This window comes from Centrocercus urophasianus, unplaced genomic scaffold (assembly GCF_019232065.1).
Source record: "Centrocercus urophasianus isolate 14NV4802_14NV808 unplaced genomic scaffold, USGS_Curo_1.0 seq_17, whole genome shotgun sequence".
Classification (NCBI taxonomy): domain Eukaryota; kingdom Metazoa; phylum Chordata; class Aves; order Galliformes; family Phasianidae; genus Centrocercus; species Centrocercus urophasianus.
The window spans coordinates 10218191-10243805 of record NW_024884722.1 but is presented as its reverse complement, the minus strand read 5'-3'; the positions used below and the strand labels follow the sequence as shown (position 1 = coordinate 10243805).

At 38.9% G+C, this 25615-nt stretch overlaps 1 protein-coding gene across 2 annotated transcripts in view; it reads right to left on the bottom strand.

Moving 5' to 3' along the window:
* SORCS1 (sortilin related VPS10 domain containing receptor 1) overlaps positions 1–25615 on the bottom strand; it is a 268735-nt gene that overhangs the window by 18188 nt on the left and 224932 nt on the right. For both annotated transcript variants that reach the window (XM_042818167.1, XM_042818168.1), the window contains exons 17-23: positions 21843–21956; positions 20665–20836; positions 10384–10570; positions 6131–6264; positions 4410–4533; positions 3408–3520; positions 258–389 (exon numbers count right to left, since the gene is read on the bottom strand). In XM_042818167.1, coding sequence (XP_042674101.1) covers positions 258–389; positions 3408–3520; positions 4410–4533; positions 6131–6264; positions 10384–10570; positions 20665–20836; positions 21843–21956 — 976 coding nt within the window. The remainder of the gene's footprint in view (positions 1–257; positions 390–3407; positions 3521–4409; positions 4534–6130; positions 6265–10383; positions 10571–20664; positions 20837–21842; positions 21957–25615) is intronic.

The window sequence follows — 25615 nt, the reverse complement described above, 5'->3', positions numbered from 1 at the left end:
TCTCTCCCAAGGAAGAAAAGTCATCATACAAATTTCACTATACTGAGGGATACCATATGAGTTTCCGATCCTAAATTACACATCTAAAGCTGGTTTTTGTGGAAAAACAAACAACCAAAAAATTGAAGAGGACACTGAACATAACAGTCATTGTTTAGATCTCAGTTAATCTGATGGCAGTAATTATTTCACTTGGAAATCGCATATACACAAACAAATGCAAAAATGTATACTTCCCTGAGGAGCAGACACAGTACCTGCTCTAGGTCTTCTGCTGTTCTTTTATTTTCCCCTGTGGCATCTTGATATGGCAAAATGAAGAGTTCAGCAGATGTGGGCAGGCCAGGGAGCACTGCGACCAGAATATGCTTGCTTGAAATACCTGTTGCCTGATACATAGACAATTAGTGGACAGCAGGGATGGCATTGAATGCTGACAATTTCTTTGTGAAAGCGCTGCAGTTCTTACAGAAGTGATGTTAGTTGCCTCTTGTACTGCGAAGAGAATCTTGTAAAAATCCAGTGCAAGTAAAAAAACTTGGGATTAATAATTTTACTTCATTCTGCTGTAAAATATACAGTCCTGGAGCAACAGTGATCATCAGACATGCTAAAAGGAATTCCTAAATCTGACTTATGACTTATGTTATCTGAACATAGCAGTTTTAAACTTGTCTGTGTACTCTAAGCTGATCCCTGAGGTTTTCTGTTTTGTCAGTAGTAAGAAGTAGCCTGTTAAAAGGTAAGGTATGTGGGCTGAATTGCACTCTAAAGATCTGATTAATCAAAACAGAGCCTAAAATCCTCTTGGAGACTCAGGTGGAAAAATAAGAACATGAATCAGATTTGAATCCCCAAAAGTCAAATTCTTTATAGTTCACACCCTGGGTCAGTTCTACAAGGTAATGAGGAATTTATTTATTTAGATGTTATATGTTGTATTAATGTGCAACTATTTAACATCTTGTTGGCTGAACATCTTAAACCATTAGTTTAGACCCAAACATTCCTTCAATGCAAAATTAGTCAAAATTCAGAAAGCAAATACCCCACAGTCATCACTGCTAGGATCATCTCTATGTATGGGTTTCAGGTGCTGTTATGAAGACATTGCAGAGTGCATTGCAGAGTTCTTCTCCAGAAAACAAGTTTGTTGGCTTTCAGGAAGTTCTACGGGCCAAAAGGAGGAGAAACACAGTCTGCTGAATCTTCCTCCACTGCCTCTTTGTTGTGGATTGTCCAGCCTGTTGTTTAAATCTCTGATTTTAAAATGCTAATTATTGTTACATTCATTTTTGAGCTGGAGGGGTGGGGAAGTACCCTCACATAAGGGCAGACCATGGTAGCTGGGTACAACAGGACGTCTGCAGAACATGAAATGCTCTGATGTTAATTAGACCTAAGACTTGTGAAGCGGTTCAGGAGCCAAGGCTTAATGCAGAGGATGGGATAACATCTGAACTTTGACTGAAGCTCTCCATCACCTCCACATGTGACTGCTGACAGCAGAGGGAATACTGTGTAGAGCTATGAAAAAGGAAACTTTCCACTGCATACAAAAAAAAAAAAAAAAAAAAAAAGACAACCCACGAGCTTTCATTACTCCTGTTTTTTAGTGGGGGTTTAGAAGAATTATTATAACAGCATAAAAGTTTCATACATTCTTACCAAGCATCTGTGAAGCTAGGGCTTGTATTATTTGTGCCTGCCTAACAGGTTGTTTTAAGATGTCAAGAAAAAGACACAGCTTTACCAGTTAATGGAAAGTCTTCATTTTCTGAGACTGAGAATGATGATGATGATTATTATTTTTAGCCAGAAGCTTTTGTCTGATGTACTCAGTTCATTCTTGTATTCATCAAAAGTAGAAGACAGAACTCAAAAAATCAACGATGTGAGGAATAATTATGATTGTAATACAAAATAGGATATTTTGTGATAATGTGAAGTTATCCTTACACACAGAGAAGATCAGATTTGAGTAGAGAACTATAATTTCTTATGCAGAATTTTTATCCAAGTCCGCAGGACTCCTTAATAAGAATGTAATACTTAAATAAAAGTTCATAAAAATTCTATAGCACAGCTATAATTTCCTGTTGAATTATTTAGTTATTCAACTTATTTTTATACAGTGTACTTAATTGCGATAGAATCTATTGGTTTTAACTTTAATTTCTATAGGAACTTCTAACAAAGGCTTATTTAAGGTGAATCATTTAGCTATATAAAAGGGGATAATTAGCTATCAGTTTTTTCTTATGCAAACAACAAAAAGACTGTGTTTTCATTGCTTTGCTTTGGGAATATATCCTTGGTACTGTGATTTTTATAATCCTTTTTTTCATGGCTTGATTTTCTTTTGAGTTGTTTATCTTTTGAAAATTCATCCTAAAGATAAATGGAACCTTGAGTACTTGATACAGACATAAATAAGCCAAAAGGACAAGCTTTAGAAAACTGGGGTGTTTTTTTGTGTTTTATTTATTTATTTATTTATTTATTTTGCTTTCCTCCTCTCCTCCTGTCTTTTCAGGGAATTGGAGGAAAAAAAAAAAAAAATCCTTTCAGTAAGTATTCAGACAAATTTTCTGCTTTTTTAAAAAAATATTTCTCAAATTTTGAATGGAAACAAAGGTTGTGGATGTTATTAGCAAGCTTTTTATTCATGATACCATCTATGCAAAAAGGCTGGAAAGACATTAATCAGGTGGGCACAAATGCATTTTGAACAATTCCTATTTTTCTGCTGAGCTGAGAAACTGCCACTGATGCCTATCTCTTCTAACATACATTTCTCTGCCCCTTGGTTTGAATCCCAAGTCTTCAGACAAACAATGTTTTTATGACATTCTGTTTCACGGTGAGAGAAGGAACTTCAGAGCTTCTCTGTAGTGTTGGTGGGAGAAACAGCACCCAATCTTGACCCATGAAACTCATGCTATATGAAAAATCTGAAGTACATACTTGGGTGCTCTTCTTAGTAGTGAAAATTATTTTCTCTTTGGTCTTCTAAGTTTCTTACAGCATATTTGTAATTCCATTAGAAGAGCATTGCTTTCCACCGCTGTATAAGCGCAGCAGTAAAAGAAGGATTGCAGTGCAACAGAAAAGACATTTGTAAAGCTAAACGCACACACAAGTAATTTGTTTTTCCAGATGCCCTTTTCTCTGAAATATTCCATTAAAAAGAATAAAGTGAAGTCTGACTCCGAGCACTAGATTGTCATAGGATAGGATCATTTCACCTGTATAAAATTAAGGATTCTGGACTCAAACACTCATCTATCCCCCTTTTATAGTTGCAAGGGACCGAGAGACACCTCGAGAGAACAATTTATTTGGTCCTAATGTAGGCAGAAAGCAAAAAGTGAGCCACCATAAGACAGTTTATAAACATTGCTTACCTCCACCAGAGCTCTCTTGACTACGCGGCTGATGTCCCTTCTCCACTCTGGGATATCTGGATTGTAGTCATCCAAGTTTGGGGAAAAGGATAACCTCAAGGACCGAAATTGCTCTGCAGATACAATGATGCAGTGGTAAGACATCTGAAAATGCCTTGTGCTGAATGAGCAGAACTTTGTGAAACCTGCTGCAGCTTGTGTTTTGCTTTCTTAATCAATCTGCTAGTGATGCATATGGTGTCAGAGAATCCAGCAGTAAATTGGAGTGATTCACTGCTCAGGTGTCACAAAACTGAAAAAGGTGATAGGTCATTACTTTTAATAGGTGGATAGCATTGGAAGGGGAGCTGAGCGGAGAATATAAGTGCTACCTTCTTCTTGATTTCTGAAGAAGACAAACTCTGCAAAGGAAGCTGTGATTATATTCTCATGGACATGTTGCAAACACCTGAAATCTTAACTGGACAGCCTTGGAAAAAATGCTTCTTAATCTTTGCTTTTGCTAATAGGGACACTCACGCTGATTACTTTCACTACATGCTTAGGGAATTTCCATTGGTTCCTGGACTACATCCACACTATATGGCATTTGTTTGTCATAACTGTTTCTGAGGCCTGAGTACAATATCAGAGCAGTGCAGATTTCTGCACCTGACTGCATCACGCTGCATTGACTTTGAATTTGAGCCAGGCAGCTTCTGTGTGAGTAAAGAGGCCTCTACTGGACGAAAAGAGGAAACCAGCTTACAAGCAGCCTAAAATTTTTATGATTGTGTTTGACTAATATATAGTGATTGATAGATCTGATACAGAGGGTTCTGGGAAGGCAGTCAACACTCTGCAATCATCTCAGTCTGGACTAACATCACTCAGAGGCATTATGCTGAATTGATATCACTGGAAATGAGCTTACAACCTGGAATTAAGACCTTATATTGCAGCCTGCATCTTTAGCTCTTGATTATGAAGAATCCTATGTAAAACAAAGGGAGAAAGGCTCACCATACACAGCGATGGTCTTTGTGTCCTGAAGAATGGTGTTTCCTGCTGAGACCTGAACAGTGATGGTATTCATCCCTTCTACAGAAAATGTAAATGTGATGCTCCCTTCCAAAGTGATCAGTGGCTGCAAATACATCAGAAGAAGAGAAAAGATGTTAATTTGGCTGTAGAGGAAAAGCAAAGGTGAGTTTGGCTCTTTGGCCTATTGGGATGGTTTGGGGAATTGGTTCCAGCTTGCAAACGTAGGAAGGACCGTGTGACCTGGAAGACAATTTTCTGGAGACTGCTCAGGATGCCTAAAAGTTTTTTAAAGAATAGTTAATAAGGTCTGATATTCCTCAGTATCCAGGTGGCTTTCTGCTGAGCATGCTGTATGTTTGGAATCCCATGTTAAACTGTCTTTGCTGTACTCTCCAGAGAGGTGCAGATTCTAACTAATAGGAGGGCCCACCAGGTTCACTGCTGTCACACTACTTTCCCAGATCTAGTTGTGGTTTGTTGAAGGTATTTAAGGAGGTTGTGGCAGAACGAGGAAGCAAATCAACATTTCTCAGTTGCTCTCCTGCATAGGCACGGAGATGCTGCTTTTGGAAAAGGATGGGTTTTAGAGAGAACACAGATCCCCTTGGCTTCATCTGCTGTGCAAGCTAGTTAATCAGCGAGCTGTGCTCCCTTTCAACAGTCTCTGCCATAACTTCTGTTTTCGCTTATTAATGAACTCTGGATGAGGTCTTCAAAGCACATAGTATTAAGTCAAACTCTGTTCCCATTGTAGTCTGTAGTAAAATTCTCACTTCAATGAGAACAGAGTTAGACCAACTCTGATCACTTATGAGCTTAGAAGATCAGAGGGAAGGTTAAAAGGTGAGAATCAGAGCCTGTAAGTACCTCAAGGGAGAGACGATTTCTGATACAACAGAGTCCTTTAATCTACACACAAAGACATAACAAGATCCAGCAGCTTGAAACCAGAGCTAGATAAATTCAGACTACAAACACAGGGCATATGTTTAACACTCAAGATAATTAGCTGTGGGGAGAAAGCTGGGAGAGAGGGTAAGAAAGAAGCAGTGAATTTTCCATCATCTGAGGGACAAAGCAACAGGAAATTCAAATTCTACTTTAATCGCAAAGAGGTAAATAAAGCAGGAAATGTTGATGCAATCCTCTGACCTGCATTGTACAGAAGAAGAACATGTGATTGAAGGCCCATGTCAGCCCTACAAAAGCCATGAGAATCTCTCCCCTTAGAGATTAATAAGGGTGCCTGGGTACTGCTGCCACAAAGGCACATACAATAACAGTTGCAATGCCAGTGCAGATTTACTAACTCTGCAAGCACAGAGGCAGCAGAATGTGTTGTATGCTATTTTCAGCTTTTGTTATTGCTTTTATAGTGAGTGAGGGAAAAAGCATACTAGAAGCACTTTGGGACCTTGGTTCTATATATCTACCTTGGATGAAGATGCCAGTACAAAGCTGCTGACAATTTGCATGAAATGGCAATAAACCTGCAGCTAAGTCACAGCAGTAATCACAAAATGGTTCCTATATTTCAGTGTCGGTACATCAAAGATCTAAGAATTAGCATCTCTTCCTCTGACTTGCAGTTTTCTTGTGTGGAGGACTATTTAGAGGCATTTTCAGACCTTTCTCTTCCTCCTTTCCCAGTCAGAATTCCTCCTTGATTGTTTTGATATAAATCCATAGGGAATACAAACCTCTGTGTTGTTCCCAAACCACCAGACATAAGTAAGTGTTCCCACTTGACTTGGCCACAGTACTGCCGTGGCATTGACCTCCTTGTTCTTCGTAGTGACAAATGGAAGAGATAAATGAACATGTTCCAAGGGACCTGCAGAGAGAGATACAAGGTGTGAGTCATCCCTCCCTGTGAAATACCAACTTGGGATAGAGGGGACAGATATGTGAACAGGGTCTTCATTAAGAAGACATAAAAATGTGCAGGACAAATGGCTTCAGTTGACATGGAACATCTCTGTTGATGCAAATTATTATGATTTGGTGAACTTCAGTAATACTGTATCTATTCACACTGGATGAAATTCTCTCTGAACACAGTTTTTCACTGACTGCTTTCATTTTATGTTACCCTATACTCCCTCTTTTCCACAATAAACTATTTTATTTTTTAATATAAACAGAACATAATTCATTTGACAAGTGACATTATGCCCAGGGTTACATATTTCTCATCTTTTGGAGACAGATGGGCCTTTGTTATTGCAGCTTGTCCTCTAGATTATTTTTTAAAACGTGTTCTGACTGTTCACTTAGAGAACAAAGCAATTGTTCTAAAACTGACAGAGGAAAAAAAAAAAAAAAAAAGACTTCCCAGGTGATATGGGGACATGAATTTCTAAAACAAGTAAAATTCATTTCCTACATCTGTGAGCTTCTAAGTGATGAGAAGTGGAGACCACAGCTTGAGAGGGTCGACTGCATTGTCCATGTGAAATTGAGATATTTTGCTAAAGGATCTTTCATATTTTAGGAGAGGATTTTTCTGAAAACATCACATGCGTAGCATCACTTAGAACCTGGCTTTCCAAGAGAAACACTGAACATTTTAGAGCAAGCATCCCCTGACGCTGTATCACACACATGCAGAGAGGCATGAAAAAATTCATCTAAACCAGACTGTATAAGCAATGCCATTATAAACAAGAACCACTCCTTCTGATTCATTACTAAAATGCAGATTTCTTTGTGGTATAGACTCAGCCACTGATTAACCTAACGCAGCCCCCTTAAGAGTCACTCATGATGGAACTAACCAAAGACTGCTATAGACACAGATGTGTGGCTCATATTTCCTTCAATAATCAGCAGTCCCTTTTATAAATTCTTAAGAAGCTGGAATTTCATCCTTCTGATTTTAATGGAATTTCCCTGCTCAGGTATATTTCTGTGACCTACAAGACACTAAGAACTGAGAAATGGCAGCTTCCCAAGCTGAATATTTTGCAGCTCTGATATCCTTTGGGATGTTTGCCAAATGCCAGGTGCCACCAGCACAGACCTCTAAAGGAATACGTTCCCTCACACCTGATATGGTGACAGTTGTGACAGTGACAATGACACCTGTGTAAAATCTAGTTCACTCCAAAATAACCACACAGTTGCTCTGAATACAGCTAAAAAGACCACACTGCAGAGGACACCCAACCCCTCCTCAGACCTGTGCCATGTGCTGGCTTAGAAAGAATGTGAAAGAATGGCTCTGACAAGCCAATTCTGCCTCAGCATTTCTCTTCAAATAGATGATGGGTCGAAGTGGCTGAAATGCTGAACTATCATCTGGCCAGCAGATGGGGATAGCTTATTCTGGATGGGCTCTTAACTGCTAGGAGTCTGCACCCTCCCAGGTAAGTTTGTAGAGACTTATTTCAATGTGTATACCTTATACAAAGTACAGTCCATGCACAACAAAATACTCCTGCCTCACAATACAATAATAATAACAATACAATACAATAATGCCTTACAAGACTTCCAAGAGGCCAGATTCATGCTTATGCGCCCCAAGCTAAATAAAGTAGCCTTGCTCACTAGAGAGCTGAGAGGCAAAGCTAGCATTTCCATAGATTCAGAAGCTTTTGTAGATCTGGGCATTAGGCTTTATGAGGGCTTTATGAATTTATTGTACAACTCTGCCTTCAGCAAATCTATTGCTAGTCTGAATGGCACCATACTCTGTTTGTAATCTGCTCTGAGGTCCCTAATTCTTCGCAGACAGAGGAAGGTGAAACACATCTTTCAGGCTGTGGCTTCTCTGGAGGTCAGACACCTATAATCTAGGCCTGACTTCAATGATAATGCAGTGACATATTGAAGTCACATATTGACTTTATCTAAACACAACTCAGAAATATATATTTATCAGTTGCTTAGTAGCATGAAGACATCTGGATATTGCTTCTTAATTGTACTGTTAAAACAAATTCTTAAAAAACAAAACAATTCTTAAGCCTTCTATGGCTCAAGAAAATGAATTAAATTAGCTACAACCCAGAAAGCCAATGCGAGTAAGGGTGAGGGCCTCCCTGCCTTCTTCTTCTATTTTGTGGTTGCACAACAGAGTGGTTATTGTTATAGGGGCTCATTACTGTGCAGATAGGCTGAGCATATGCAAAGGTCCCCATGGACCTTTGTTGTCAAACAGCAAACAATTACCAACCCTGTTCATAGAAGGCTGTCAGAACCTCTTGTGAAATATCAACTGCCAAAACACTGCTCCATTTGTTTCCAGTGACCTTTTACACAGACTGGGAAAAAAAAAAAAAGATGACCACAGCTCGTGTTGAGGTGACTTTCATAACCAGCAGCAGAAGGAGGAGGATTGCTGCATCCTGCATCTCCCCTGCTAAGCACCCAAGCACAAGCAAGAAGGCAAACTACAGGGTGACTCCAGAACCTCTCCTCTGCAGACAAGGGCACTCTCCACTGGACCAAACCCGTGCTTCCTCAGTTGCTGAAGAAATTATGTGAAAGCATATAAAAATCTGCTCTAAGCAGAGTTCCTTTTCTATCATACAATGATTCTCAAAACCGTACAACAAAACCAACCAACCAAAAAAACAGTAGCTATCTAAAAGCTGAGACCTTACCTTGCCTCGCCAGTGCTTCAAAGCAGAAGTAATTCAAGATAAATATATAAATAAAGAACCAAAGCTTGATAACAATCTGATTTATCAGCAGAGTTCTTTTTTGCAAGATAGATAGGAGTTTTTCAAACACACGACACTGCTGAAGGACTCTGTGACACAAAAGTTTATGGACTCTGTGACACAAAAGTTTATGGCAGACCAGTATCAGGTAAGGGAATCATAAATGGTACATGATGCTCATGTCTTTTTCAAGGAAGAAGTTCAGGGAAGGATTTGTTACTGTTCCCATCATGCTCCCACATACACCTGCTGTCTCCTACACCTACAAATCCCACTGGTCCCATCTGCTGATACGACTGTGCACCATTAGAGAACTGCCCTCTTCCCCTAAAGGTGCACCTGATTTCATGCTAAATGAAGTAACTCCAAAACCAGAGTCACAGAATGTGGCATGTGCTGAATTATCTAGGCAATATGTGGAATTACTTTAGTAGAGGCTAAGTAGTATTTCTATACGCATAACATAAATAAAAATAACTAAGTTTAAAATATTTTTTTTCTTCAGTAAATCTGTCACATAGAGATACAGCCTGGAATACAAGTAATTAACAAAACCCAACAAAAATAACAAAATAAACAAACAAACAAACAAAAAAATACTTACACAATGTAAAACAAATTATGGCCCCAAACAAAATCCAGAGATACTACAAAATTTCACTAACGGTCAAACATTTTGGGTTCTCAGGCATGTGCAAGAATAAAGATGAAAGAACACATTGCTGGTTTTATACAAAGACTGAGATACATTTCAGGTGTAAATCAGAGAGAGCCAACATATAAAAAGTTTGAAAAGAATAGCAAAAGAGCAATGTGAAGATAACATTTTTTCTTGTTATACTCTTTTAACACCAGGATTTTGGTTCCTATGACAACAGAAAGACTGAAACGCACAAGTTTCCATCCCAAATGTGGCTGCATTTCATTAAAGGACAAAACACTGTATGAAGGGAAAGTCAAGGTTTTTGAAAGTGAATAAAAGATGTCTTTATTTTTCTGACACTGTAAACATGCCAACCACAGTGCATTTCAGAAAGGGAAAGATAATACTCCGAGGTGTCTCAGATTGGACCACCCAAAGTTAGAGGTTAAACACGGTTCAAAAAACAAACTGCTATTCCTTGTGTCTCCTCTCATTCTGAAGTCCTCCACTGGAGGTCAAACTCTCACCATCTCCCATCACTTCATCCTCCCACATACAAAGTCCAAGCATCATCTCTCAGAGCAAGTGATAATTTTTTCTAGGAATGACAGAAGTTAACAATGAGTATGAACATACATACATGTTACGTGCAGGTAGAGGACAGCATTGTCAGATCCCAGGCTATTTTCCACCAGCACGGTCACTCGGAATATGCCCACGTTCTGGTAGGTGTGTTTGATCCCATCTTCTGTTGAGCTGAGATTGGCATATGAAACAGCGGTGCCGTCACCAAAATCCACCTGAATGAGGGATCTTTGGAGATCTCCCTGTGGTGACAGAAAAAAGAAAGGGTCAGAATATACTTTTTTTTTCTTTTCTTTTTTCTGAAAGGGACTTGTTGGAACATCAGTCCACAGCCTCTGATGTCAGCAGGAGTACTGGTGGGAGCTACAGAAAATGACCGTGAGAGACTGAATCAGTGGAGTGATGTAGACAGATCATCCAGAGCATATTCACATTCCTGATGTTAGCAGAGGTCACTTCATCAACTTACACAGCAGACAGTGGAGAGAAAGTGATCCTTCTTCAGGTTAACTCAGCTGCATTATTAAAGGTGAAGTATTACAGAAGGTGTATGCTGTAGCCTTGCATTCCTGCTAGTCAGGAAAGATGGGCATTATTTGTAAACATTCCAGCTCCTTTCTCCAGGTTTCCTTATTGTGAAGAGCAGTGTTGTAGTGGAAGTGACACTCAGCAAGCACTAAGGATGTGGGTAACTGTCTCAGGAGTCTTTGGAACAAATCACATTATGTGTTTTGCATTTTAAATCATAAAAAGTAAATAAACAAAACAGTGCAAGAAGGAACTTTGAGAAGTCCTCAGGGAAGGGTCAACCCTATCTAAGCAGCAGGGTGTTAAAAGAACCTTTTCAGTCTTACATGATAACAACCAGTTACAGGAGCTTACAACTTGTTCAGCGGCCTGATTTGAAGTGAGCCTGATTTGTATTTATTTCAGAATAGCTACCAACACCACTGACACTAAGTGGCACCCTTTGTGACTGCCTCAGAAGAGGAGAGCTAATGAATTGACAAGGCTGATTAAACTCTTCTCCTCCTGCCTAGAGATAATCCTATCAGAGTGGGTTTGTAGCGCAACTCAGACTGCCACTCTTTGACATTATTCTCCTGGGCTGCTAATCCAGCAGGTTTCAGAGCTGTTAAAATAAATTACAATAAGTAAATAAATAAGATCCACAGCTGGGGGTAAAAATTTAAACCAAAGCCAAGGATATCAGAGATCTGTGTTATTCATGCCTCTTAAATGCAAACCAATCCTAAAACAGGTTTTCATCTTCTGCTCTTGAAACTGAATTCCAGTCTGCTGCATGTGGTTTTGTCAAATGCCAAAGCCACACGGTCCTCAAAGACATATAAAACCCAAAAGAGGAGGGTGATGTCATTACTTCATTCTGCTTTCCAGACAAAAAGCAAGTTTCTGATTTTTTGTTTGCAAGCTAGTTTATCAGACAGAGAAGTAAGCCTCAACTGTATGCAAAACAAATAAACAAACAAACAAAACACAAGAAAAGCTCCCCAAAAAACAAAAGATAACCCATGTCTTATACGTTAGAAACACAAGATTTTCTGATATCACAAGGCAGTGATATGCGTCTGATAAGGGCAGCTTTTCATGACCAAATACAGCCTACATTGCCCTGTATAGCAAAAACATAGAACCATGACACTGCCTCATACCCGCTGTCCTTCAGGTGAGATGTAGAATCTTGTCTCAATTTAAAGCACTCTTTCTCCTTTTGGGAGTGCCTCTCAGAGGCTCCGCATGATGCGTACATGGGGTATGTCCCAGCTTCCTGTTGCTATGCAGCAGCTTACAACCAGGCTGATCCCGAGGCAGCTGCCACTGTCACTAAAATAATAGCTGAGGACAGTCCATAAAACTGGCTGAAAATGCTCTTAATTTACTTTGGTTTCCTTCTTTCCTTACCACTCTGAGATAGTAACAGTCCTCTGGATGCCCAGCTAGAAGAAAAGGTACCCATGTAAATGGTTGGCATCAGGCAGGTATTCACATCAGAAAGGGAAATGTGTGAGTGTGAGAGAACTGGAACAGAATCATTCCCATTCCTCATGTTCCTTCTGTCTTTTTATCACTTGTTGTGAAGACAGAAATGGTGGAAGCATGGCTGAATGGGAAGTGGGGGCAGCCGAGCTCTACTTCAGGATAGCAAGAGAGATAAATTGTTCCAGACATTCTGTTTTCAGAGGTTAAAGTGGTACTCATTACACTGCCCTGGCACCCTGCTGGAAGCTCAGTTGCTTCCAAAGGGATGAGACAAAAATAACTGTATTGTTCTGCTCTGGAGTATCGCAGACTGAATGTGTAGAGAGAAAGGCATCCCCTGACAAAAGCATGTGCCTGGAGCTTCCTAGAGATACCCCATGCCATTTCTCTCCAAGTCGTGAAGGTACGGACAGTAAAGTCCCTAAGTGACACAAGTTATATGAAAGAGGATGTGCAAAGTTGCAAACAAGATAGAATCATAGAAACATAAAGGTGGGAAAAGGTGGGAAAAGGTCTCTAAGATCACCAAATCAAACCATCAACTCATCATCACTATGCCCACCAAAACATGTCCCTCAGTGCCACATCTACCACTGTTCTGTGGTATTTTGACTTCAAGCCAGCATGCAGAGCCAACATGTTTGACATGAGCCAACATGTAACAAATGGGATTTGCCTCCACAGACAAAGGTGAGCATACACCAGTTTTCTGAAGGACCCTTGAAAGCTCTTCCAGTTCCTCTATGCCCATCATTGCTAGGGTTTTAATTTCTTTTTTCTTTTTTTTTCTTTTTTTTTCTTTTTTCTTTTTTTTTTAACTGAAAAGAGATGACACATTCAAAAATTATTCAGCAAAGTCATATTGCTGGGACAAAAGCAGTCTGTATGATTAAAACCACACTGCCATAGTGACCCCGCTGGCTTTATCATATCTGAATATATTTGAGGTCAGGCAGTTGAGATATATTTCAGGACAAGGTATCTTCCTCTGCATATCTGAAGTAGCAGAGAAGATGAAAAGTGCGATACCACATTAGAACAGTTCTGTTTCAGCAAGAGACAAAATTCATGTTCTAACAGACTTTTCTTCTCATCTTCATTTTTCTCTATAGCCATGAAACCTGTAGTGTCTACAGGTGCTGCCAGGGAAGGGAGCCATTTCCAACACATGCAGGATTTAGATTTCAAGTTTTCTTCCAAATTCCCCTGGGAGAAAAGATGCTGACAGAGACATCTGAAAATTTAATTGGAGAAGAACTTGAGCTGCTGTTCCCACAGCCTATTTCATTTGTTTTAGCTTTTTCTGTTTTGTTTTAAAGTCCTTTGAACTGGAAAAGCACTTTCTTTTCAGTAAGACCCAGGCTATAACACTTCTCTGAAAATGCCACATTTTGAAAGGCTGACATTTAAAATTCTATCTTAGGAAAGGAGAGAAAAAAAAGTCAGAAAAACAAAGAGATTGTGATTTTGTCTATTTTTCATATGTTTTATCTGTGCCAGGAAAGAGTATGGGCAGAATGAGCCAGAAGACAAAGTAGGAAAGCCAAAATCAAAACATTTCCTTACAACCTGCACCTGATCTACATCAACCCCAGCTCCAGAGAGCCATTTGCATGTGGCTGATTTTCCAAGAGAGGATCTGTTTTGCAACAATTTGATGCATATACATACATCTTGCTAAAAATCTCTCTTTTTACTTTTTTTTTTTTTCTGGCTTCTCCTCAGCATTTTGACAAGTCCAGCACTACATGAGAGGAGTTTCTGAAGCTTTTAGCCCGATTAAGGTAGACACAAAAGCTACTGCGTTATTTCTGCCATCACAGCAAAGCACTTGAATGCAGTCATTGCCGAGCTGTCTTTGGGCATCCTCTCTAGTCTTTACTGGAAGAGGTCTTTAATGCCAGTGCTCTTAGGCACTGAGGAAAAACTTGACAAGATAGCTGTGATATCTGTGCATTCAGTGCCTCATTTTAATCACACTATGCTAGGCAACCACAATTATAATAGTTGGAAAAATAAAAGTACTTTCAGTGGATGGATTTTTTTTTTACCAAGTATTGGGTAAAATATAAAATATTTTGTTTATAACGCATTGCAATATGCACAAAGTTGGGTATATCTGAAGACTGCACATTTGATAAAGCTTTCAGTTCAGCCAAAGACATATGTGTATATTGAAATTCAAGCATATGAGTATTCCTTTTAGCCAGAGAAGAACACCTGGGAATTAAAAACAATTTTTCCCAAGGCCCATCTTAAGCCTTCTTCCTACACACCATGAGATGCTAAACTATAAATTGGAAATTTACTGTTTTCTAAGGGATTTTCTCATTAAATGCCTACAGAATTTCTAAGCATAAACAGAACACTCTCCATTCCCCAAACCAAAATACACACTTTTCCCGTATCTTGCCAAAACAATAGAGGATTCATAAGACACAGATGTTTCCAACAAACTCCATGAAGCTTCCTGCCTGGGGATATGCCAAGAAACTGACTATATACTTCATAACAATATTGTTACATTTTGATTACTTTCACAGAGTCTTGGTATTTCAGTGTATCTGAGGTTGGGGCTCATTCAAACTCATCAGAAACACTCTATCTGAATTTTGCCCAGGAGGTTCTAATCATGAATTTTCCTTATTAACTTACAGTCTTTGTATATAAATTGAAGTATTAAAACAATGAAACACAGTTCAAGGTTTTTAATTTTGTTTCCCATGTTTCAAATTTAATTTTAAAGTCTTCAATTATGCATCAAATTGTGACTCCTTCCTTACAGATGTTGAAAATGAATTTAATTATCCTCTGCAAGAGACAGACACCACTGTTGAACTGTCTTCATGAATTAATGTTTTAGAAATCTGTTTTGTGCTTCCTTGAGAGCAACCTTTTATACACTGTGACATTTTCCTGTCACCATTAGAAAACATCCATCAAACATTTCCATTGCAACAGATTATCTGTACGTGGGATAATTTTTGACTTTGTCTGTTTAAGGCATATACTTATTTTAAAAAGATACTTATGTTCAACTTGGTCAAATACAGAAAATCAAATTTTCTTTTCAAATTCCCACTTATGAAGAGATGCTCTTTAACTTTAATAGCAGAAACTGATTAAAAATGTGTCTTTTATAAGGCTGGGTACATGTACTTCTTTTTCTACACCAACACAGTAAATTGTACTAATTGAATGTTTCGTTATGACTGCCAGTTCTGCCAACACAATTCATCTATGAACTTTTTCTACGGGACTAAAATTAGAATTACGCCAAATAATTCAACTTATGCAACTGGAGGTGCATTAGAAGACTGTAGCACTGTGTCATCATGAAGGAAAGGTCAACTTTTATACATTTTCATGGAATTTTAGCAGAGGATTAAAAAAATGCATGAAAGGCTTTGATTTCACCTAACAATCTTGTCATCGTCAGTAACAGAGAAAATGCAATTATAATTCAGATGACAGTGGTATGGAAGAGGGGATGTACTGATCTTTGGCTGTGTGCTATTAAGAGGGATGTGTTGGTGTTAGAAAGATAAACAGCCATGATTCACAATGTGTGTTTAAAGTTAGGATAAAGGTTTCAGAATTTCATAATCTTCACTAACTTGTGATATCAAAGAGGGAACACTGTGATATCAAAGTAGGACACTGAAAAACCTGTGCTTTCATGTACTACTAGCTTCGCATCTTTAATTTTAAGTACAGCAACAACAAAACAATCCTAACACTAAGCTTACCTCCAGAGATTTCAGCTGAGTTGCATTCTGAATTACACCAGGCCACAGTGCCATGGAGGGAAATGTTCATAACACTGTTCCTTTGTCAGCAGAGTCCCCTGAGCTCATTAAATGCACCCAGGCACAATGTTCGTTGGGTAACCACTTATTGAAAGTCATTACAGAAAGCCACAGTGGTCTACACGAAATCCAGGGCTTTATTTTTATATTCACTTAGCACGGGAGATTTCTTTGGCCTTATAAGCATTCAGCATAAATATGAATAGCCTGGAAGACATGAGGTAGTAAGCGAAGTTCTATTTTCAAATGAAGGAAAAAGCAAAAAGGTTAAGTTTCTTACTTAAGTTCACACAGAAATAGCTCAGAGAGCACTTCAGGAATGAGTTCAGATTGCCTGAATTTCAGTCCATAGCTAAAACTGTAAGAACTAAAGAGTTTTCCCCGCATATCAACCTAATCAAAACATCATATAGAAGAAGAAAGTAGTCAAATGCAAGCCAGTGGAGTGACTTTGGCAAGTGAGAGGTGAAGCAGATCTGGAATGTCAAAGACTTTTGGCTGTCAATTTATCAGGATAAAAAATAAATTAGAGTAGGCAGTTTCTCCATGAATTATCTGTAATGAAACAGCCAAAGCCCTGAACCATTTTGCCCTGAATGTCTTTACCAACCTTTTCTTCAGCAAAGACACATGAGCAATCAGATAAAACAAGTTTGAAAGCCATTGTGCTGAACAGAGTTGTTCTGGAAGCTGCTGCTTCTAGTGTCTCTGCTGATACAGTGCAGCAAGAAACACAAATGTCTGATGTTCATACCAATAAGTGAAATATAGAAATAACAAGTAGGTTTGTGACAGGAAAGAGATCTTCATGACCATGTGATGGGGAAGACATGCAGAAATAACACTTGCTTAACAAAATTCCTCTATTTTCTACAGCAGAGCAGGAAAATATGTCAGGGATGTTGGGTTTAAGAATTTGACTGGAAAAAATGTCTTTGTAGCATTTTATTTGAGTGGATTTTTTAAAATTATTATTATTTCTTTTTCTTGAGGAAAAATTAAGCAAGGATTAAGGTTATGTAGGATGAGAAGCAACTCTAGATGAGTGCTACGGGTGAAAGGCACCAGCTTGATCTTTATCTGCATACAGAGCATAAAGAGGCCAGAGCAGGACAAAGGATTAACCTTTAAAGTGACATCATTTTGAGGCAATGGGAAATTGCCTTTAAAGCACAGCTGGTTTTCTCCCATTCTGCCAGTTAGTGACAGACTGTGACTATTCTCCTTTGCTCAATGGGAATTTAAGAACAAAATTACCAGCTTAACTATGGTGCTCTGCTTATTAAATACTTCCACAACACTTTGTACAATGAGATACATGCTAATTATAAAAGGAAGCACTGATGCTTTCTGACTGCTTCCATACAGTAAGATTTTCACAATGATTGTATGTAGTCTAATACGTGAACTAACCTGGAGGAACCTTCCCAATCTGACACTCTGTCATGATTAGAATGACAGTCTGCAGTCCCAGCCTTGAGCATCACCGCAGACATAAGGGTACTCTACAAGAAAGCCCTGTGTTGTGAATCCTGCCTGACTCCCACAACTTAGTGGAAACATCAGTTTTCACTGCCACAATTTTACTCCTCTCTCAGATATCCCCTTCTACTTCATAAATGCAGTGGTTTTTCAGGGCCTCCAGAGAGCCTGCATCTAAAGTTTGAATCTCTTTTCAGACCCAGGTAGGATCCAAAAAGAAAATAATACTTTCTATCTCAAGCTGTGGTTCACCAGCTTCTTATCGTTTACTTGCTTGTCACAGAATCATGGAATGCTTTGGGTTGGAAGGGACCTTAAACACCGTCCAGTTCCAACACCCCACCATGGGCAGGGAAACTTCCCACTAGACCAGATTGGTCAAAGTCCCATCCAGCCTGGCCTTGAACACTTCCAGGGGTGGTGCATCCATAGCTTCTCTATGCCAGGGCCTCACCAGTCTCACAGTAAAGAATACCTTCCTCATGTCTAATCTAAATCTCTCCTCTTTTAGTTTAAAACTGTTAAGTGGAACATAAGCTTGAACAAAGTGAGTTGGGAAGCTGTGTTTTTTGGAACAGCTCTGCAGATCTGAAGGCTTCAAACAAGCCACCTCAGAAGAGTACAAGAGATGCCAAGATGAAAACATAACATAAGCAAAGGTTTACATCTGTTTTGTTTTTTGTCCTGAAAAATGTTGATTGTAACAAAAGTCAAAGAGTCCCTACCAGCGTCAAGCACTAAAAATATTGGCCATTACTGCAGGGGGTTGAATAGGACAGAATTTCTCCATATGACCTTGAGAATGATACACATGCACACACAGGAATATCTAGCCTTTTTCAGCATGCCTGATGCCTTCTTTTCAGCAACAGCGGGTGACACAGACTGGCTGGATGGTAAACATCCTAGATTATACTGTGGTGTACACTGGCACAAGGCACAACTCAACAGAAAATGGCTTGTATCTTCTATCTTGTTTGTAAAGGAAGGAAAGTTTCACAGGCGTTGGACGAAACAAAGTCCACACTAATCAAGCTAAGCAAACTCCAGTGATCCCTTCCAGCTTCAGCAGTTCTGCAACTATGTGAATTTGATACCTGCTCTACGACAGGATGGTTGTTCTTTTACTGCGTTGTTTAACTTTCCTGGTGAGTGGTGTGATTTTTTTACTGAAATAGTTTATTTGAGAAATAATTTAGTGTATATAAAAATACGTTCCTATGACTACAATTTATTCTCTCATATCATATAAGCACATAACTTCCATCTTTGTTGAATATTTCTTTTGTTGTAACATCAGCCCAAACGTCACTGTCAGATTAGGTCAAATTCACCTCCAAAATTCTACAAATTCTATACGTTGACAAATCTAGGAGCAGAAGGTCAGGATTCATCTGGCAGGGAAGTAATTACCAAGGCTGCAGGCTGATCAATACTTTTCAATGCTGAGAGCAATTCCTAAACTCCTCCTTATGAAATATCCCCCAAAACGGGTCCCCTTTAGATTTCCACTGCAGCTGACTCACTTATCAAAATATGCTTTACATACTTTGTGATGCAGAGCATGCATCCAAACTCCGATGAAAACTGAAACAGTGTTATCAGAAAAGATCGTGACCAACTGAAAACACAGTACAATTCACAACAGATTTGTGTGTAGCAGAGTGTCAAGGACACTCTTACAAGATATGCGAGTTCAAACACTCAAAGCAGGAAATTTGTTCTGAGTTTCCCAACGCGTGAGTTACTGCATCTCCCCCTATTGGTATAATTCCTTGACAGATCTGTGATTGATGTCTTAGGTTACCCATCTCTTTCTCCCAGTCTGTTGTAAGACTTTTCTGAGAATAGAAAGGCAGCAATAAACACTTCTGGAGGGAGAATATAAAAACATCTTTCTTGGTTGCTTATATGCTTTTTGAAATAAAGTCTGAAAGCTTTGAATCTCATTTTGTACTTCTTTTCTTCATCTTTAAACATAGAAATCAATAATGTATCCTGGTCAAAGTATATGTTCAAACTGCTATGATGGCATCTGCAGTAGCTATGTTGTATGAGTTTAACTACTATAATGGAGACCACCTTTTGGAGAAAATGAACATTCCAGTTGTAGAACTGCTTAAGGTTAGATACGATTTATTACATTATTGTCTTTGCAGATCAGGACACTTGTTTGCTGGGAAAATATCAGTAGTAGAATGCAAAAACCCCAACATGTCCCTACAAAACTCAGCACCAGAGGTCATCCTCATTTCTCTATCCTCACTACTAATAACATGTGGTATGGTGAGGGTCAGAAGTAATTTCCTTGAATACTCTAAAGCTCTTAAAGGATATGCATTATCCCCCAGTGCAAAAGCATAGTTGTTTTAGGATTTATTGTCCAATTGCACATGACAAAGGGTAGAAGTTTAAAGAAATCAAACTGGATTAGGGAAAATGATATAATAATTACTTTGTAGGAGTTATCATTTAGGAGCCTACAATTATCACAGATAAGGAAGTGGTAAGCAGAGAAAACAGGTGGAAAAAAAAACTTTTTTTCTAGAGACTCATAAATGGAAAGAGGAGTACTGTGGCGTAATAAATTACGTTAGAGATATAACAGGAACACTGATTCCAGTCAGACACTGAGTCAGCTTTGCATCTGCAATCAATTTCAGACTCAGTGCTGATGACATCTTGAGATTTTACCCCCAGGCACTTAACCAGTATGCAGAGAATCATAAAATCCTTTGATGGAAGGGATCCTTAAAAGTTATCTAGTTCAACTTCTCTGCAATGAACAGGGACACCTACAGCTAGGTGTTCTCAGAGCCTGGTCCAGTCTGACCTGGAATGTCTCCAACAGTGGAGATACCAACTCTTTGGCCAACCTGCGCCAGTGCCTCACCAGCATTATTGTAAAAATGTTTTTTCCTTATATCTAGTATCTTCGACAGATACATAAGGGAGCTGTTTTTGTCCTATACTCTATTCACCTTTCCACCACTTTAAAACTACGGTTAGCATGACTCAGACTGAAATACACCCGTAGAGCCTACCTCTTCCAGTTGCACCAGAAAAGTGACATTGTGTCCTTGCTCAGCTGTCAGTTTGCCATCAGAGGTTATTATGCGAAGTCCCTGGGGAGCTTTGCCAGGACATTGCTGTGGTTTTGCTGTGTACTGCTCTCTCACACCATCCGTGCAGTTATTAGAAACAACTTTTCGGTACCTGCAAAGGTAAAGGGAGAAACTGTACAAGATTCTGACAGGGAGCACAACAGGGTTAACTGGGAACAGGGGTACATTTCTGAGGTTTCTTTAGACTAAGGAGATTGGAAGAAAGCAGATTCTCAAATACGTTTTATGATTTTCCTCAGCCAAGTATTCCTCACATACCTAACGTGTAAGCAGTTAATAATGTTGTTAGTGACAGGTAATATTTAGCACAGCTGTATATCACATACTACATATATTGCATAAAACATAGAATTCTATGACAATGTAGGTTATAAGTTAGATAATTATAAAGTTATAAATAAGTAATATACATATATAGTATAATTGTATTATATTATTACACTTTTAGGCAGTTAAACAGATTTTCTCATGTCTCAAAACCATTCCTTTGTCATCAGCAGTGAGACAATTCTAAAGATGTAAGCCTCCAGAACTTACAGTAATGATAAAGTGGAAGAAGACGACAAATTATGCCTATATTTGAATGTACAGAATCCCAAAACATCTTAGATTCTTTTGTTTCAGTCATTTGCATGAGAAATGCAGTTTGAGGTCAGTCTTTTAATACAAAATGCATCTTTTATTGATGTTCGAGAGAGCCGAAGAACAATCAGCATTTGGACTAACTGCCCATATATTACTTCTTTGTACATATATATCAGTTTTATCTCTTTCCTCTAATTTATTTCCCACCCTTTCTGGCTCATGTGATCCTGAATGATTTTAACAGGATTGCTTTCAGAGATTTAGTGGTCTGGCCTTTGCCTTACATTTTCCACTCAAGTTTCTTTAAGACATCATTTTTCATAGAAAGTTCTGGACCGTATGTGATGGTGATCTGGAGGGCATTACTGTGCACCCCAGAAAATTCAATAATGAAGAAGTCCCAAGGACTTCACCCAGCTTTGAGTCACCAGTGGTAAATGCTGTCATCATTGGGTTGAAGTTCACTGTGAAGTGTCTGCTCTGGCTAAAATACTGTCTAGTGCACCACTTACCCAGTGCTGTTGAGATAACTCTGGCCAAGGCTGCAGTCTTTTGACAAGGAAGATGGATTATACCAAAATGCTGGTAAACACTGCCCGTTGCTGTGACGTTCATATCCATAATCACTGTTTGAACATTAAAAGAGAGTTACACACAAACATTTAAAAAAGAAAAAAGAAGAATTAACACAGGTATTAGCTCACACTGTCTGCTACTGATACAAGTTGTGATTCTCCTCAGTATGTTTACCAGAGTTTCTGATTTTTTTTAATGATGGAATAACAGATTCTTCATCTTGCTTTAGCTTTTGTTATGCATAAAGTTACCCTGCATACATCCCAGCACAAAAAAGTAGAACTAGATCATTACGATTCTTCCAGGCAGTTCATGAGCTACTGCTTTATCTGTTCTCCCTAGGCAGTCCAACAGTGTTTCTCTAGCTCATCTCTAAACCAAAATATGATAAAGGCCAGAGATCTTCACCTATTTCAACCACTGCTGTCACAGTTACCTCTTAGAAAACCGAAGTGCTAAACAGTTTGATATATTTGAAAACCATGTTATACAAGCTGCAGAGGAAAACCTACGCTCTGAAGGAGCAGAGAGAAGGTACAGAGGGTATTTGGTAATTTCTGTTTTGGTTTGGAAGTGGAAATGTTGAAAAAAAAAAAAAAAATTAAATAAAAAGAAAAGAAAAAAGAAAAGTTTTAGAAACAATAAATCAAAATGGAATCTTTTGCTCCAATTTGGGTTTAGCTAAGACTAGGTTTGATTCAGTTCCACAAAAAATAAGCAACATTTCCAACTGTTTTTTGCTTTCAGATAAACACACAATAAATAATGTTCAGTTATAAAACCTGTTTATCCAGTATTCTGTTTGCGTGGTTAGTTTTCTAGTCATTCAGTAATGAGGACTGTTTGGACAGAAAATCATTCATTTCTTTTACTGAGCTTTCTCCATACAGTATAACTGAGAAGCTAATGGGTCACCATTTCTAAGAATTGCCATCCAGAGGTTCACAGACACCATTCCAAAATTCCAGTTGCCGTATGACCTTTAATCTTAGAATGGTACTTCTTAGCTTTAGTAACTTTGTATCAAGTAGCCAAATGTTGAAACAAAACAGGTTTAGAATATTCTTAGATTATATGATTAAAGGCTTACATTTGGATACATAAAGAAGAACGAAGAAAAACAGGAGACCAAAACCCTCAATAATATGGATGCAGCCAGTGGAATCCCTGTCCTGGCTCCTCTAAGAACTGGTCAAAAGACAACCATCAGGCCAAGGTGGGGTGGAGGCTCACCAGATTGACAACTGGAGAGGCACTACTAAGACTGCCTTGCAGACTGAGCTGGGTTACTGCACATGGAGGAATGGGTTTCATTATGCCATGCTAAGGAATAGCATTTGTGGATTGTACAAAAGTTATTAGGGGATGTGATGCGGAAGAACCAAATGCAGAGAAAGGGAAGGAAAAAATTGTACAAAATAAGGAGAAAAAAGAACAGGCTGTGTGTACGCAGAATGTTTCCTGTTCCGTGTGCACATGTGTGTGGAGATCTAAGTGTTAGCAACTAGAGTTAGAACATGGCTCACAGGGAGTCCAACTCCTGGCTCCACATAGGACCACCATACTACTGAGAGCACAGATCAAACAATCCCTGAACTAAAGCAGCTTGGGCCATGCCCACTGTACTCTGGAGCAGAACTTTTCCCTAACGCCTGCTTTACCCTCCCCTGACACAGCTCCATGCTGTTTCCTGGGGCACTATCACTGTGACCAGAGAGAAGAGCTCACTGCTGCCACTCCGCTCACTGAGAGGAACAGTGGGCTACCAGGACGCCTCCCCTCAGCCTCCTCCGCTCTGAGCTGAACCCAAGGATCTCAGCCACTCATAAGGTGGACATGGAGAGGGCTTTTATCACAATTTTTTACCCACGCTTGTAACTTTTGAAGAAAATAAATGTTTCGATGTAATCTAAAAACAGCAATTTAAAAGATGACATTAACAACAACAGCAACAAAACAACTAATGCTACACATCACGTGGAAAAACTAAATACAATGAACTGCACAACTGCTCCATAAGAACATTTTGGCAGCTGTGCTGCTTGGGATAGCTACGAGTAATTGAGAACATGCTCTAGGAAACAGCAATGAACCAGATGACCTAAATGGGTCTTTTACTCAGTTTTTGTGATTGAATTTTCATGAATCTATTTACTCAGATGCTAGTGATTGAATGTTGCTTAATTGCTTTGGAAGCATTAGACAGTGCATTCTCCCATTGCTATGCAGTCCTCTAATCATCCTTGTTGGATTAAAAACACTATGGCTGTAGAAACACTTTATAATGAAGAATAACACCACTCTGATTTGCTTACAGAAAACAAATATTTACACACAAGTGGGACTCCCGGATTTTTGTAATTCATTTGTCAACACTTTGCAGCACTGTATTTCTAAGTTATCTTGTATCACTCTAATTAAAAAGGCTGTAACACTCCACACACACAATGTTATGTAATCAGGTGAAAACAAAACAGAGCAGTGAGATCTGCTGCAGAGGGGATCAGTATCTGTAGTCCAACTTAATACAGCAGTAACCATCTGTGATCTCTTACTATACACATCTATACTCATGCTCTAATTTTGTTTCCTGTTAGAACTCACAAATCTGGGCAACAGAAGTTTGACTTCACTAGGTTTGACTACGCATGGATTTCTCAAACTCAAGAGAATGAAATGATAGGATTTTCCACAGCAAAAATAGTTCTAAGCACAGAAGTTTCACAGTGTCATTTTCAGGCTTGCAAATCGTCTGGCTCATTAAGGCCCTACAGAAATGTAATCCCAGAAAATGACATGAATTGTTGTACCGTATCTCTCTACAGATGCACCAGCCCCCCGTTCACCTCCGCAGTCTTGGAATTTAATGAATTCCTTGGCTACAGGCTGGTGCACGCAGAACACTGATGCTGACAACAAATTGCTGCCTACAATTTGGCACAACAGGCTTTGCAGCAATCAACAAGCATTAGCATCAATTGGATTGCCATAGCAAGAGCAAGTATAGCAAAATATGGAAACAGGAAAGGCATCAGCTCTAGCCTGCAATCAGCTAGCCAAGTCACTGCCAGGTACCTGGGAATTGGAATTTGCATATATTGATGGCATTTTCTGCCTGCTTGAAAAGAACTCAGGTGAAATAGATAATGTACTTGTCAAAATAAGAGCAGAACATTTAACAGCAGGGCTCGTTTTATCAGCGTGAAGCAGCCTACTATCTGTCTCTCACTGACAATGGTTTAAAATATAGACCACTTTTACTGGTTTAAACAGGAATGGTATTTGCGTATTCATTTATTTCTTCTATTTACAAGTCCTCCCTTGCAATTAAAGACAGACTGAATCTAGAAGTTCTATAACCCTGCTCCAAACTCATGGTAAATTCCCTGATTTTATGTTTGTGTACAAGTAAAAATCAAAGAAAAGAAATCCCTTTTGGAGGTCTTTTGCTTGAAAACACATGTGACAAACTTATTGTAATGGAAGAACTGTAAATCTACATGATATTATTGAAATCCCACTGCTTTAAGATAAGAAATTATCAGGTAAGTCAGAAAAGTTTCTGAGACTACAGAGATGACTTATAACATGAGCACAGGATTTCCTTAATTTTAACAGCTTCACCTTAAGGTCAACCATGCCAGCAACAGTAAACATTACCCATAGTTTTACATTCTCTGCTCTGCAAACTTTCCAGACCTTAAGTAGG